Source organism: Platalea leucorodia (assembly GCF_965183815.1).
Source record: "Platalea leucorodia genome assembly, chromosome: 3".
NCBI classification, from domain to species: Eukaryota; Metazoa; Chordata; class Aves; order Pelecaniformes; family Threskiornithidae; genus Platalea; species Platalea leucorodia.
In genome coordinates, this window is record NC_138825.1 from 91,322,717 (window position 1) to 91,337,895 (window position 15,179).

A 15,179-nucleotide genomic window follows, 5' to 3' on the forward strand; every position below is an offset into this window, starting at 1 on the left:
TTTGGTGCTTTTAGCTGGAGTTGGGTAGTTTTATGAAACAGACTCTGTGACGACAGAAATGGCAGAGGATTTGGCTCTGTAACCCAAGAGATCTCTTCTAGGTTGACTATTTAATGCAGACCATGAAATTTTGTTGCACTGAAATGCCATCACCTCTGCAGGTTTCTGCAGGTGGAAGTGGGTTTGATGGATACCCACACTTTGCTGAGAGTGAGAATGCTCCAAAGGACATGAAATGGCCACTTAGGACTTAAGTATTATAGCCTGGCTGGAGCAGTACTGATGCTATAGCAATTTACCTTAATGACTCAAGAGCGTATTTCACAGCAATGCTGTATAGCTGTCCTGACCTAAAAGCCCTCTCATGGCTTTAACTTAAATTTATGCCACTCACAGAAGACATCTAAAAGAAAAAGCATATCCAACAAAACGAGGAGGAAAACCAGAAGAATTTAAAGCTATGAAAACCCAGATAAGAAAATGTGTTGAAGGAAAATTATACCGGCGGTTCCAACGACTATGAAAGTCTCGTAGCAGGAAGACCGTTAGCTCGGGGCTCAGCAGTGGAAGCCATTATCAGCCGTTGCGGGGCGCAGCACGGCGGGACGGCGGTGGGACACCCAGCCTTCATGGGTCGCGGCGCCGGCCAGGGACAGCGCTCAGGGGGCTACAGCCATCTCGGCAAGCAGCTTTCCCGTCTTCTGGAGATGACATACGGCCGTGTCACTGCTGCAGGCAGGTGACGTCACCAAAGGGCTCTGCAAGGGCTGTTCCCAGCAGAGACAGTCATTAGGCAATAGCTAAAAGAGGACAATATGGGTGTGCTGGCAAAGGAAGCTGAGGCAGAAAGAACTGGCCTCCTCTCCAGATACAGCTTTAATTAGACAATTTATAATTAAATGATAAAAGCTATGTATGTGAACACGTTAGTATGCTGCTCATATTCAGCTTTCCTAGTTCTCACATTGGAAAGGCTGGTCAGTACATCATCCATCTCGGCTTCTTCACACCTACGTTCTTCCCTCCTCCCCCCATTGAGGATATAAAACTGTGAAATTAAGAGAAGCTAAAGAAAAAAGAAGGGCAGAGCTGTTAGCGTCACTTCACCCCTGGCTGCAGACTCCGTGGGATGGATTTTGCAAACGAAGGGAGGACAGGCTGGTGTTTATGGGCTGTGAGACCGGGACCCCGCGGCGGCTGCGCCCACAGCATCTCCAGTGCCGTGCGTGCTGCCCTTGCAGCTTTGCCCTGTGGAAAGGAAGTTGGCACATGAACTTGCAGGAAAGAAAGAAAATTGGCTGAAGTTATCTTGGAAATGCATGCAAAAGCCATCAAATCTGATAATTACCCTTCTCCTACTGGGAAATTGAGAGCTGGAAGTATTTAAGGAAGAGAAGAGGAGGGACGGGTAGCAGCGGCTGGAGGAGCAGGCTGGGACAGACCTGAGCTGTTATCTTCCGCAAACCTCACCCGCTACAGCCCCCTGTTCTTCACCTGACCTTGCCCACAGGCACCTGATCACCCTCTGCGGGTTTCTCTCCCTGCCAGCGCTGATCTGCTTCTTACTCCTTCGGTCACGCATCAGGGAAACGAATCCCTCGTGTGTAGGTGCAGCCAGCGGCGGGTCGGTCCCTTTGGGAGGCAGAGGGAAGAGCAGCCACAGCTTTTCTTCCGCCGCCGGGGCTGGAAGTCCTGCTACGCTCTCAGCTCTGGCACTTCACAGTGAGGTGTTTGCAAAACCTCGCTGATCCTCAAAGCACCTCACCCAAAGAAACAAGGCAAAAAACCAAGCTACTACCAGGTTTTTTTTTCTGTTGGTTCCCAGCAGATGAACTTACTCTGCCAAGTTTATTTATGGAAGATGCTGTAATGCAGAGACATGTAGGCTCAGTGCTTGTTTTACACATCTTAATGTTCACCGATTTCAGTGGAATTGCTCTTGATCTCCAAAGAGGTGCAAAGACAAGGTGTGCACGGTTTGCTGTGCAGCACAGTTATGGGAGAGAGCACGTGGACCTGGAAGAGGCATACAACCTCTGGGACTCGAGAGGCGCCGAAACATTGTGCTGTTTATTCCCGTTATGTGAAAAATACCTTCTCCCTCAAGCAGCAGGGAGCAGGAAGCATCCCCAGGCGGAGGCAGGGCTGCGGCGCGATGTGGGGTGTCTTCTGAGGACGGCAGCAGCACCGCGCAAGGGCTCTCTCACGGGGTGTTCAGGGGTCTGCCTGCTTCCCCAGACACAGAGGAAGGAATTCCCCCTGCTGTGCCTAACTACGCTGGCTTTGCATCTGAGCTCCTCTAGAGGGGAGAAGTGGAGTTATTTTTAAGACACGGTTCATTTGACTTCTGAATACTGCCCTGGGATGAAATAAGGCACGGCCAGAAGCGTGTGCTTTCCCCGGAGAGCGCGCGGTGCCTCTCCTGAACGTAGATGTACGTACTGTGGACAGCTAACCTGGATGGGGCAACCGAGCAGCTAGGGATTGGCACACGCTTCTCAAGGACGCTGCTGCTGAACTCCCTTTTTCCATGTCAGAATCTAACAATTTCTTTCTTGCTTTCAAAACATAATTTTTTGAGGCTGCAGCTGACCTTTTCTTTAGGGTGCCAGTTCCTTAATCCTATAATTTTCTCATGTTTCCCAAATTCACCAGGGTATTGAATTACATGCAGCGGTCACCTTTAAAGTACTCAACGTATGGAGGACTTGCACGCAAAACCACAATTGCCTGTGCCGCACCGTGCAGCCTGAGGGAGGTTAGTTCAGACGATAGCATGAAGGCACCTTCAGCGACAGCTCGGTAAGCCTACGGAATGAAAAGGAAAGTCCTTTGGCAAATTCCGGCACCTAAAAAGCAAATCAAGTGAATGTGGCAGTTCAGGAGAACCTTCACAGCCCAGACAGACTGCGCTGGGGTAGGTTCAAGGAGATGCAGACAGACTGACACATGCATGTGTGCGTGCGTGTGTGCAAACACAGAGTTTTAAGTACTTTCGCCCACAGATGATCCCTTGGCACAGATTGCACACGCAGAGCCGGGGACACACGGGAGGATGACAGCTAGCGGCAAAGCATCCCGCGTTGTGTGACCTCTGCCCGCCGACCGCCCTCGGTGTGTTCTCTGGCAGCCCTGAAGGAGGAATGGCAGTGCCATGGGTTTACACATGGAGCGCAGGCAGCGATGCTACACGAACAAAGGGATGCAGAACATCTCTTCATCTTCCTCTCTGGAAATCAAGTTTCCACCCACCCCTGCAGTAAAATGTGGCTGCTTCTACCCACCGTGGCACAACAGCTGAGCTGCTACAGCTCCGCTTGCTTCAGAGAGGCGCTACTGATCCCGCATCAGCTGCAGACCTCATTTCAGGCATTTTGGGCTTGCCTTCCCCATCCGTCCCTCCTTTACTCGTCCTGTCTGAGAGCAGGTGGCACAGAACCTCACTGCAGGGCGCAGAAGCAGCCACAAATGGGTAGAGTTTTCATCGCAGTGTTCACACTGGAGGCAAGTTTCAGACAGGAACGATAAGGTATTAAAAATTACATACTAGACTGAGAATCAAGGGAAGACTGCAATGACACAAACCTGTACGTTTGGTCAGTCACTTAACTGTGTAAAACATTATTTAAATACAGATTAGCAAAGCGAATAGGCAAAACAGGAACTCACATTCCTTTCAGACAAGAAAAAGCAACGCTCCTTAAAATTTTAGCCCTAGGAGTAAAACTTCAGCACGTGAAAACTTCCTGGCCCCACTGCCCAAGGTGCCCCAGAGGATCTGTCCCTTATTTCCACGGTATTTATCAGCTAACCCAAGTGCAAAAACCGAAGACAAGAAATCATCTTTTTTTTTTTTTTCTTTCCTGCTCTTTACCTGGGGAGGACCCAGATCCCAGCCCAGCAGACCCAGCAGGTATTGCGCGCACTGCAGTTCCCACTGAGTCACCAGGGATCCGGGGCGCTTAGCACCTCACAGGGCCAGGCTCACCCACCCCGGCGAGGTCTCCGCAGGGCTCTTCGCCCGCGGAGGCTGCCCGAGCCGCAGCCCCAGGCTGTCACCAGAGGGAGCCGCAGGAAGGGCAAAGACTCGGTATTTTATTCATTGTTTTCTTTGGCACATACAACACAGTTCAAATGTCTTTTTTGAATTACGTGTTTTATTAGACGAACACGATTTTAATATATAATTTAAAACTCCACGTGCACACGGCCTAGGATGCAACGTGCTCCCTCCCCCCCACCGAGTTACGAAACTGTGACGCCGTGAAGGTGAACACCAGCTCTGCGTTTGCGACCTCACAGGGATGTCGGGAATGGTGGGGAGTGGAAGCTTTGCACGCAGGTAGGTCTACGCGGGACAGGACGAAGCACATGAGGAAGAAGTAAAGAATAGGAAGAAGAGAGTAAGCCGGATCCGCCCTGGCTGAAGGACTGCTCTCCAGAAGCTGTTCTCCATTTCCCCTCCCAAATTCCTGAGGGAGCGAGAGGGTGAAGGATAGGCCGCGATGCAGGCGGGGTCCCGTGGAGAGCGGCGCTGTGGGGTCTCACACACGGCGCTGCCAGCCAAGGGCCCCGGCCAGGATCGCCGCTCGGGGCGCCGGCAACAACCCGCGGGCCATTCCGCACCCTGCCTTCCGCTCCCGCTCTCTGTGCTCTCTCCCTCCTCCTCCCGCTGCTCGCACCAACATCTAGTGAAACCAGCGGACAAGTCACTGAAGACTAATGGGATTTGGCACTTTCCTGCTGATGACGCCACTCTTGCACTCCTGTGAGGTGCCACAGGGCACTGCCTAAAAACCTCAGGGTCCTGCTTCTGAATCATGGTATTCCCAGAATTGGACTCCCTAAATAAATGGCCTGATGGGGGGACAGGGCAGGGAGGGACAACCAAAAAATCCACTGAGAGCTCGGTGGCTCCTCCTCATTTCAGTGATAGTGCTTGGGCTGCTCAGCGCTTGAATCCGATAGTTATTTTAAAGCGTAAACATCGATTTAGGGGCTTTACTCCAGGTCCACTTCCCTTGGAAAGTTTGATTCTAGACAGTCAACAAAAAGGAAAAGAAAAAAAAAGAGGAAGCCACACTAAGAAAAATCAAGAGTGCAGAAGACTCATCAGAAACTGTTTTAACCTTACAAAGCATGTGTCTTTTGACTCAGGCCTCACAATCAATTTACCGCATTATTAAAAAAAATAGCAATATAGAAACTACCCCTTTCTCAGTTCAAAGTTTAAGCACATCTAAGAAGACCCTACAAAAACAGTCCTCTTTCTGGCAAGGCACTATCCAGTGATGTGTGGCACAGACAAAAACACCTCTATCAAAGCCACTGATACAGTGAATGTGCGCGTGCACGTCAGCCCACACAGCAACTTCAGCTAGGTACAAAAATTTACAGTTTAATTCACACTGCTCTCCCTTTTAAAAAGCGGGGTAGTGACAAGCATTAGCTAAAAATTGGGATCATTTGGTTCTCAAGCATACCTTTATATGCAAGTGTTTTAAAGAGAATTAAGAATTTGCTACTTCTTTCAATAAATGGCTCTAGTTTCCACAGACCTCTTCAGTTACCTGATAGTTACATTTCATTATTACAAAACTGATTTAAAAAATTCCAGATCATCTTGTGTAACAAACTAGAACTCTACTTGCTTTAATTACAAAAATAAGGCTGTCACGCAACAGACCAAATTCACATTCAAGCAACATATATACTTTTTTTTTTTTTTTAAACTAGCCACTTATAATTCAAAAGCACATATTCTAAGGGACTTACACTGCCAATCCATGCAAGCAAGCAGGATATCTTTGGAGCTAGTGCTGTCCTCCATACAACTGATTACGCCCACATGCGTGCTCTGAACTGAGCTAGGTTTACCTAAGAGCTGTAACAGGACTAGCCCTCCACTGAGCGGCAGGCTTCTATTCCACAGTTCTCAAAATTCAAGAGGAGTTTTGTGAAAGTAATGTCATCCCTGGACAAATCACTGTGGTTTTGCCTTTCACAACAGTAAGCCTGGCATTTCGCCCAGGATCACTCACGTGTATATACTTACACGCTCAGGGAAGTTTTTCGAAACTGGGACTTCAGGCAGTTCTCAAAGTTTACAACATATCAAGTACATGATAAATCCAGGATGGCTTCTCTGTAATCAGCTGCATAATTATGTAAATTTTTATCTGTATTCATTTGCAAAATTAAATATTTTTCTTTAATTTTTTTTTAGGAATCGTTACATTGAACTTGGTGAAGTTAACAAAGTACAGCTCCACCTCATGTCACATTCCCTCCCTATAGCGAGGTTCAAGTCTCATGAAAATATGGGATTGGTGACAAGAATGTCACAATAACTTACAAAAGACAACGTAATTCTTAAAAATGCACATACATACATGTATATACATATATGTATATGCACGTTATCAACTCCCATTCAGGATTCCTCTAGAGAAGGTGCTGTAGCTAAGATTTTGACCGGTAAATACAACCATGGACTTGAAATCTGCGTGTGCGCTTGCGCCACCTAGCCCTTTAACTGAGCCGAGGAGGCACCAGAGAATCCAAAGAGAAACTGATTTATGGATGGACTCCTTTAACATCTCCTTTTTTAAAGATTTCTTGCCTTTGTACTAGAGGGAAAAGCCACACAGCTGTAAGCAGTTTGTAGCTGAGACAACATGAACAGGAAGGTAACCCGTTCTTTACTCCAGCAACTGGCAGTCATGAACATTGTTCATGTCATACCTCTGTAGTCATGAGTAAGCCACCGTCCAAAAGCTGAGAGGCTACAGTTCCCCTATTGTTCAGCACCTTCAGCAGGGACTTGGGATGATGACCTAGCGTGCACCCTCAGCAAATCTGTGAACGACACCCAAACCTGCTTCAGTGGTTGGTAACAGCTGGCAGAGCTTCAGTCCAGTGGCATCTCAATAACCTTGACGACTGGGCCAACAGAAACCTCATGAAGTTTGATAAGGACAAGTAGAAAGTTCTGCCCTTGGGGGTGGCGAAGCATCAGTATGGGCTGAGAAGCGACTGACAGAGTAATACTCCTGCTGAAGGGACCTGGGGATTTTAGTGAATGCCATGTTGATCATAAGCCAGCAATGTACTCACTGCGAATAGGGGAAAGCATGCAGTGTGCTACTGCAGGAGAAGTGTGACATGCAGGCTGAGGAAAGTTATTATCCCCCTCTACTCCGCACCAGTGAGGCCACATCCGAAATATTGGTTTGGGACCTTCTCCCAGTTCAAGAGGGATGTGAACAAACTGGAAAGAGTAACCCTCCACCAAAGCAAATCAGCCAGGGGCCTAAAGCACGCAGCCTGTGAAGAGAGGTTGAGGAAGCCAGGTTTGTTTACTCTGGTAAGAAGGCGGCTAAGAGGTGATCTAATGGTAGCCTACAACTATCTTGAGGGCAGTTACAAAAAGAACGGTGCCAGTCTCTTCCTGTGAGTGCCAGAAAACATAGCAAAGGCAACAGCCACAAATTACAGCCTAGGAGTTGACGCTGGGCATTAAAAGAAAGTTTTCACTAGGAGTGTACTGCAGCACTGGCACAGGTTACCTAGAGGGTTATGAGATCTTCATCTTTGGATATTTTTAACACTCTGCTAGACAAACCCATATCTGGTCTGAGCGAGTGTTTGTGTTAGCCCTGATTTTGACAGTGCTGGACCAGATGACCTCCAGCTGTCCCTTCCAACTAACACGTCTCAGATGCCATGGTTACTGATTTTAACAGAACATGTGATCTGTTGCACAGACAGTGCTGCTTTCTGACACTTTTTACAAGTTTGGCTGCCTTCAAGCCACACAGTCTGAGTGATGCTCTGATTGCAAAGAAGGCTTCCCACATAATGGTTGTCTTTCATTTACCCAAAAATGTAAGGACATTTATTGGAATGGCACTACCCTGTCATTATGAAATCACTTGACGAAAAGCTACATTACAGCATAGCTGTTATTTTCATAGCCAGACTTGATTCAAAATGCATAATGTAATTTGACTTCTGTCTAGAATGCATTTTGTAATGGTTATTGGCAAGTCACGGGCCTAAGATCCCTGTGTGCATCGATGCAGTCCCACTGGAACAATCTCCGCTTCCTTTACTCGGCCCCTGTTCCTCAGCTGAGCTGACCACTGTGGCCTCACCCTGCAAAGCACACGCTCAGATTTCTCACTGTCTTTGAGGCACCTCCACATTTCCACACCTGAGGATACAACCAGGACAGCAGCTGGGTGAGTTAGGTGTGCTCTTGGACCATGGTAGAGTGTTTAACCACCTGTGGGACTGAGCCCTGGCTCTCAAAGCATCCCCCTGACTTTCATGTGACTAAAGGTGGAGCTGTGTGTTATTGAAGGTAAACTCAAGGTTTTGGCAAAATTTCATTTTAAGACAGTCCAACTATAAAGCTCCAACTTCGGGTGTTAAGTCCTTCTCAGTTAAGAGATAGGTAACTTAATATTATCATTAGCTATGAGACCTCTTCTTCTGAACTACCCAATATTTTCCACCAAGTGTTTTCCTGCACATTTCACCCACATTTGGAACAGGAACCATGTCAAAATATTTCACTTTGGCACCTCCTCCATGATAACAACTGTTTTTAAACAGCCAGTTGAAATATGCATCGTTAGAAAAACCAAGTTTTCATGAACAACGTAAGCAGCCCATGTCTCTTACAATAAACATGATGTAGCATAAACATCACAATAAATAAATGTAGAGCAAAAATGCGGCAGTTATTGGCTTAGACTGAGATCTTAAGACTGACAATTTTTACCTTCTGGATCACAGCTAGCACAAACATTCCAATAACCACCAGCACTTTAACTATCATGATGAGCTAATTTCAACTACAGTAGTTGGAAGAATTAAAAAAGGTGAGAAATCTGGCTACATAAGTATATCCATGAACACTTCCACTCCTTATTCTCAAACATACGTGTCTGTTAGAATATCAGTGCCAGTTGCAAAAGCAATCCAAAGACAAAAGTGAAACATCAACAATGAGTATTTTTAAAAAGGAAGATGAGTAGTCCAGCCTTAATCCTGTTTCATATACGTTATTAACTCCATGTTATTGGAGAGCACCGTCCCATGGCAAGCAGACTACTACTAATGATGCATGTTTGCTCTATCACAGTGATCCATTAGGGAAGCTGTTGTGTGCTGAAGAACAGGGTCATTCATCCAGGAGATGTGCTTGTCGATACTTCAGATAGGCTTTCTAGGGTTCTGACTCCTATTTAAAAGAAAAGAAAAAAAAAGATTAATGCTATGAATAAATTCTCATCTCCTGTGTCTGTGACCTTCGCATATAAGGTGCCCCTAACCCTGGTCCACACGGCAGCTGAGGATGCGTCGCTCTGAAACACTACCAGACTGAAGCAGTGATCTGGCCAAGTTTACAGAGACACTCCTCCAGGCTTACAACAGCTTACTTCCCAGGAACAGAGCTGCACAGAAGCTGCTATTTCTGATTGTTGTAGGATATCATCTTTTTCCTAGGACTAGTTCTTCAAGCTATGAAGCTTGAAGTAAGGCTGCCAAAATAACCTGCTTTTGTGGTTCCCTGATGAGGTTTCCTCCTACTCCTCTCCTTCATGGGTCCAGAAATAAATGAATCCCTGACAGGAGAAGAATTCTATAGATACCCAAGAGCTACCATCCAGGCCTGAAACAATACTACTACCAAACACAGCTGCATCTACAGTGGCCAAGGGAAGAAAAATCCTCTCCTATGTGTCTGATCTACTGCCCAACAGTGCACTGCACAGTCTCTTTGAACAAGTGCCCAGGCCTCCATATGGCAATAAAATCTCCTCTGTTATACTGCCCTCAACAGAAAGATGTTAACTGGCTTTGTGTTCTGACCTGTATATATCTATTTGTTAAAACTTAATTCTTATCCAAAAAGTTGCTATAACTCCTGACTGCTCCAGCATTTCAGCATTTAAAAAAAAAAAATTAATGCCTAATAAATAAATGCTGTCCTGGTTGAGCCATTATACCAGGCTGGGCCAGTAAGACAATGTTTTGGTGACAGAAGCTGCAGATATTCCAGTGATTAAGATCCTAGTTCCGTCTCCTGTTATAATTAAGTCAGTTGCATTCAATTTACATTGATAACGTGAAGAAGAATGCACTCTTTAAACTTCATTTATCTGCTGTCTCAAATTAATTCCCATGTATATGCTTCATTTCATTTAAAACGCTTTGCTTCTCATGGCAACAGTTTCAATTAGTTTATTACCGTGAATTTGATATGGACAAGGTATGGATCAAGGCAGTGGTGCATCCGAACACACGGAGTTCTTTTGGTTCAAAGAAAATTCAATATCATGATTTCAAGAATTCCATGAAAAGTCTGCAATACTACACTGACCTTTGATGCCAAAGTAGGTTTCAGTCCAAGAAAGGAGAAGACAGTGTTGCTCTCCTTTGACTCAAAAAAGCCATCGTAATCCTAGAGAGAGAAAAAAAAAAAAGATGAGTCAGCATTTGTATTTGTGTTTTCCTGATTGATCTTACCACACCATGTACTAGACTAAAGGGTCATACATAATAATGCTCAGGAAAATATGGATACTTACCCATATTCTCCTATGCAAACCTAGAAGCTATTCTAAACTGCAATAATATCACCAACTACAATGGCAAAGAACACCACAAATTCTCTAACTACAACACCTTTCACTACTTTTATTTGACGGGAAAATACAAACATGGACTTGCATTCACAGGAAATCTATTGTGGGTATATTTTAAAGGTATTTAAGTGCCTAACAATGCAAATAAGTTTCTGACTGGGTTTCCAATTTGTATTTTAGCAAACAAAATACTTCCTAAAATGGAAACCTCCAAGAAGAAGTCCTAAGGCAGCTGAACTCCTTATTTCTTCTCTGGTGGAACAGAGACCTCATCATCATTGTATCCTTTGAAATCAGCAATCATATCTCAGCCTTGGACAACCACATAGTTAAATATGAAATGTTACCATAAAGAAACTTGTTGTATAGAATGAGAAAAAGTGAGCTTCATTATCATGATTAAGTTCCTTTTAGGTTTCAGCTGCTTAAGATCAGGTTCCAATCTCAAAGTGTTACTACTACTTTTACTGATTTGTTAATTGCATTGGACACCTGCTACTCTTCTATCATCAGATGAGCTGACAATATTCAGGCAAAAAAAAGAAAAACAGAGCACAGTTTAGCGAATGGATTTGGCATATGGCAAGAAGCCAGGAAGTTCCAGGTTCTCTTAGTGGTCTGGCAAAGATTTCCTCTATGACCACTAGCAAACAATATGGCACCCAGTTCAGACTCTTTTCCTCCTCCACAGAACTGCAAAATGGAAATATTAATCCTTGCTTAACCACTTCTGACATGTAAAATACTCTGTAAATGACAGGAAATTTCAGGTATGTGCTCATCACCACATAGCAATTATCTCTAATATCTAAGATTAGTAGTTACACTTAACTTGAAAGCATTCAACAAGAGAAATCCCTTTAAATATTGACTGTGCCCATACATGGTTTCAATACAGAATAGTAACACGCATCTCCGTGCCTCCACATGCTTCCGATCTGTGTAACCATCGTTCCCAATGCACCTGATCCGCAAAGTTAGCACTTCTTTGGCTCCTAACCTCTAATCTCATTACTTTCTGAGAGCCCATCTCTCATTGTTACAGTTTCAGGTGCTTTACCTGAAATTGGACCTCAATTTTTCCCCAGCAGCAGCTGCTCTGCCCACTTGTCTCCTTCCACTCCTGCCTTCTTTTGAACCTATAACCTCACAAACCACACCACAATCACAGGGGACCATGCAAGATAAACAGAAAAAGCTGTAATTGAAAAGCAGAAATCTTTCTCTGACCTGGCTGTCCTTGGAAGGCCATCATAGGATATGCAAAGATTAGGAACCTTCTTTTATCTTCTAACCAGAGTTTACTCATGCCTAGTCAATACCCACTTGTGCTGACATTTTGTCTTCTCAGATCCTAAGCAGGAAGGAAAAATGGTCTGGGCAAGTATTCTGCTTCCCAGTATTTCTCTGGGTCTTCACAATGCAGTGTGAATCTCTGACTAGCCCTTCACCCCACCTGCCAGACCCAATTATAAGGTATACCAAATTATATCCTTGCAGAAGGATGGTTGGTATTTTGTGAAATAACTTTGTAAGGAAAGTGTGTGCTTGTAGATGAAGACTTTACTTCTCTTCATTCTCTTTTTTTCCTCTCCACCAACCTAAAATAAAAGATTGTTCAGACAGAAAATACATAGTCACCATTGCAGGGATAATATACCTCCCACGAGATCCATAATCATTCTGCAGATGTGCAGAATTTCTCCTGAAACCTTTATGGTGCACTAGACAAAGATGCTTTACTAGCATTTCCATAATGATATACTGCTATACCAATGTGAACACAACTGTCCTAGCAAAGTGATACTTTGCAGTTGCACAATCATTCAAATAACCTCAGCCCAGAAAAAGACATAGCTGCACAGAGGCAGTTTCCCAGCCTAATCCTCTACACTAACAGAATCTGCCCTGAAAGACACAGAGAGGACAGCAGGAGTGTATGATGGTCATCGGACCTCAGACATATTAGCTGACCTAAGTAGAAGGAGTAAACCTTCTTCTTAAGATGGCTTTTTGTCATCATCGTCTTAAAAGATGGCATATTGCTGTGCTATAGACTCTGGCAATAAGTCAGTATTCCGGGACTAAGCTTTATGGCTACTGATCCTTTCAGCTTTCATACACATGTATATATAGAATCATAGAATCACAGAATCATTTAGGTTGGAAAAGACCCTTAAGATCATTGAGTCCAACCATTAACCTAACACTGCCAAGTCCACCACTAAACCACTAAACCCTAAGTGCCACATCTACACGTCTTTTAAACACCTCCAGGGATGGGGACTCAACCACTTCCCTGGGCAGCCTCTTGCAATGCTTGACAACCCTTCTGGTGAGGAAATTTTTCCTAAGATCCAATCTGAACCTCCCCTGGCACAACTTGAGGCCATTTTCTCTTGTCCTATTGCTTGCTACTTGGGAGAAGAGACTGACCCCCACCTTGCTACAACCTCCTTTCAGGTAGCTGTAGAGAGCAATAAGGTCTCCCCTCAGCCTCCTCTTCTCCAGGCTAAACAACCCCAGCTCCCTCAGCTGCTCCTCAGAAGACTTGTGCTCTAGACCCTTCACCAGCTTCATTGCCCTTCTTTGCACAGGCTCCAGCACCTCGATGTCGTTCTTGTAGTGAGGGGCCCAAAACTGAACACAGTACTCGAGGTGTGGCCTCACCAGTGCCAAGTACAAGAGAGAGACAGCACACGCATTTTTTCTATCTAGTTTTCAGTTCCATGGTTTTCTCTAAGCACAATACATAATTTATAATGAATACCATCTACTCACTTCACTCTATGGCAAGAGTCAAGTTTATTTGCCTTCACTGCCGGAGGAATTAAATACTTCAAGGAATAAAGCAGTTCTGAAGCAAAGGAAGGTAGAATCTCCCGCAACAATCAGCATCACAGACGGGAAAATGGACTTTGCAGACAGATGCTGCTTATCATTACGAGGACAGAACTATTACCATTGCTTTTTAAAATGTTAACATATGGAGATATTAGACACAGTTTTAAGTTCCCTTACTGTTAATTTTAGGTATGGTCTGTTCTACCTAACCTTGAAATTAAACATAGAATTAAACAGAGGAAATAGACACATTTACTTCAATTAAAGAAATCATTAAAGATGATGAACTGATGCTAATTTCTGATTTAATGTAAATTCACAATTAATAGCCAGAAAGTAAATCCAAATAAAATGGACAGATCTCACAAGGAGGCCATGGCATAAGCTGAAACAGTACTGAAAGCAACCCCAACAATACCATGGATAAAAAGAGGACAATGTAATCATTGAATACCTAGAGGAGTAATAAGTAATACTGAAGCTCTGCAGAAGGATGTTGGATTAAGCCCTTGACTTGAAAAACTGTGTGGATGCTGTTAAACCTGAAAAACGTCCAGCCTGACTCTGCCAGAGCAGATGAAAAGCCATGAGGGACATGAGCTATACAAGCAACCACATGTGAAGACAGCACCTGATCTAACGGGGAAACAGCCTTAATTTTCTCCACTGTGTTCATCTACAAGTGAGCCACACTATCTCTGGAGCTGAAGGTAGGGAGCACTGGTTGAGTACAACGCACAGCGAGAAGAACAAGGGCACCCCTTTAATATCAGGGCAGGTTTAAATCGCCTTAAGCTGCTCATTACAGCCCTGTAAACTATAAGCGGCCAACCTGTGGGCAGACTGCTATTGCGAGCATTTCTGCAGCAGCACATCATTTTCACTCCCTGCCAAGAGCACCCTTTCCTCTTAAGCACACAGGCAGTTTTCATGAACCCCCAGACACCTGTGTGTCTCAACAGTTTGTCCAAGAGAAGGCTGTCTGTTTGCTCAGGTCAGTCATCATCTCTCATCACCATTTTCAAGTTCTGGGGTTCTCCTGAAGTGTCTTAATCCCAGTACTTCAATTAGCTCTAAAACCATCACTGCTCTAAGACCATGTTTTTTTCACTCTTTGTTAATAAATTGGAAAGAAAAACAGGGTAGGGAAGGATTCACAGCCTGAAAATGTCATAAGAAATAAGGCTGCATTCCTGGCTCTGACAATGACTTTGTGACTCGGCTAATCCACCGATATCTGTGAACATAACATCTGTTTACCTTAACCTCTGTAAAGCAATTTAAGACTTAATCATAAAAAGCTTTCTGCAAGTGCTACTTATCAGTTTTTACCTGCAGAAGTACCCAGGCCTGATTCAGTAAGTTTTTTGCAAATTTTTACAGATTATCAAACCTGGATTCACTTACTGAAAAAATCGTGAAGGTTAAGCAATGAGCTAAACTGAGTAAGTGATGTTTGAAAGAGCACAAAACCCAGTGGACTGATTCATTTTAAAAGGAGCAGAATATTTAATAATCGCAAGAGATTATCCACCAGAAGCAATCTCCCCAATGTTTTGAAATATCTGCATTGCAAAACACATTAAAATGCTATCGACACTCTCTTACTTTCATGGGGGATGGGGGTAGAAGCATCATGCTTTTAAATAAAGTAGCAGTAAAATTTTAAATAGGAGA

The 15,179-nt window shown here is 44.4% G+C and overlaps 1 protein-coding gene across 2 annotated transcripts in view; it reads right to left on the reverse strand.

Moving 5' to 3' along the window:
- Window positions 1-4,176: 4,176 nt before the first annotated feature.
- The window catches only part of SH3BGRL2 (SH3 domain binding glutamate rich protein like 2), a 47,869-nt gene continuing 36,866 nt past the window's right edge, over window positions 4,177-15,179 (reverse strand). The window contains exons 3-4 of one of the 2 annotated variants that reach the window (XM_082307163.1): window positions 10,394-10,474; window positions 4,177-9,250 (exon numbers count right to left, since the gene is read on the reverse strand). In XM_082307163.1, the coding sequence (XP_082163289.1) occupies window positions 9,236-9,250; window positions 10,394-10,474 (96 nt within the window). In that variant the 3' untranslated portion in view covers window positions 4,177-9,235. Of the gene's footprint in view, window positions 9,251-10,393; window positions 10,475-15,179 lie in introns of those variants that run through there. The other variant, XM_082307164.1, reaches the window with a different exon arrangement.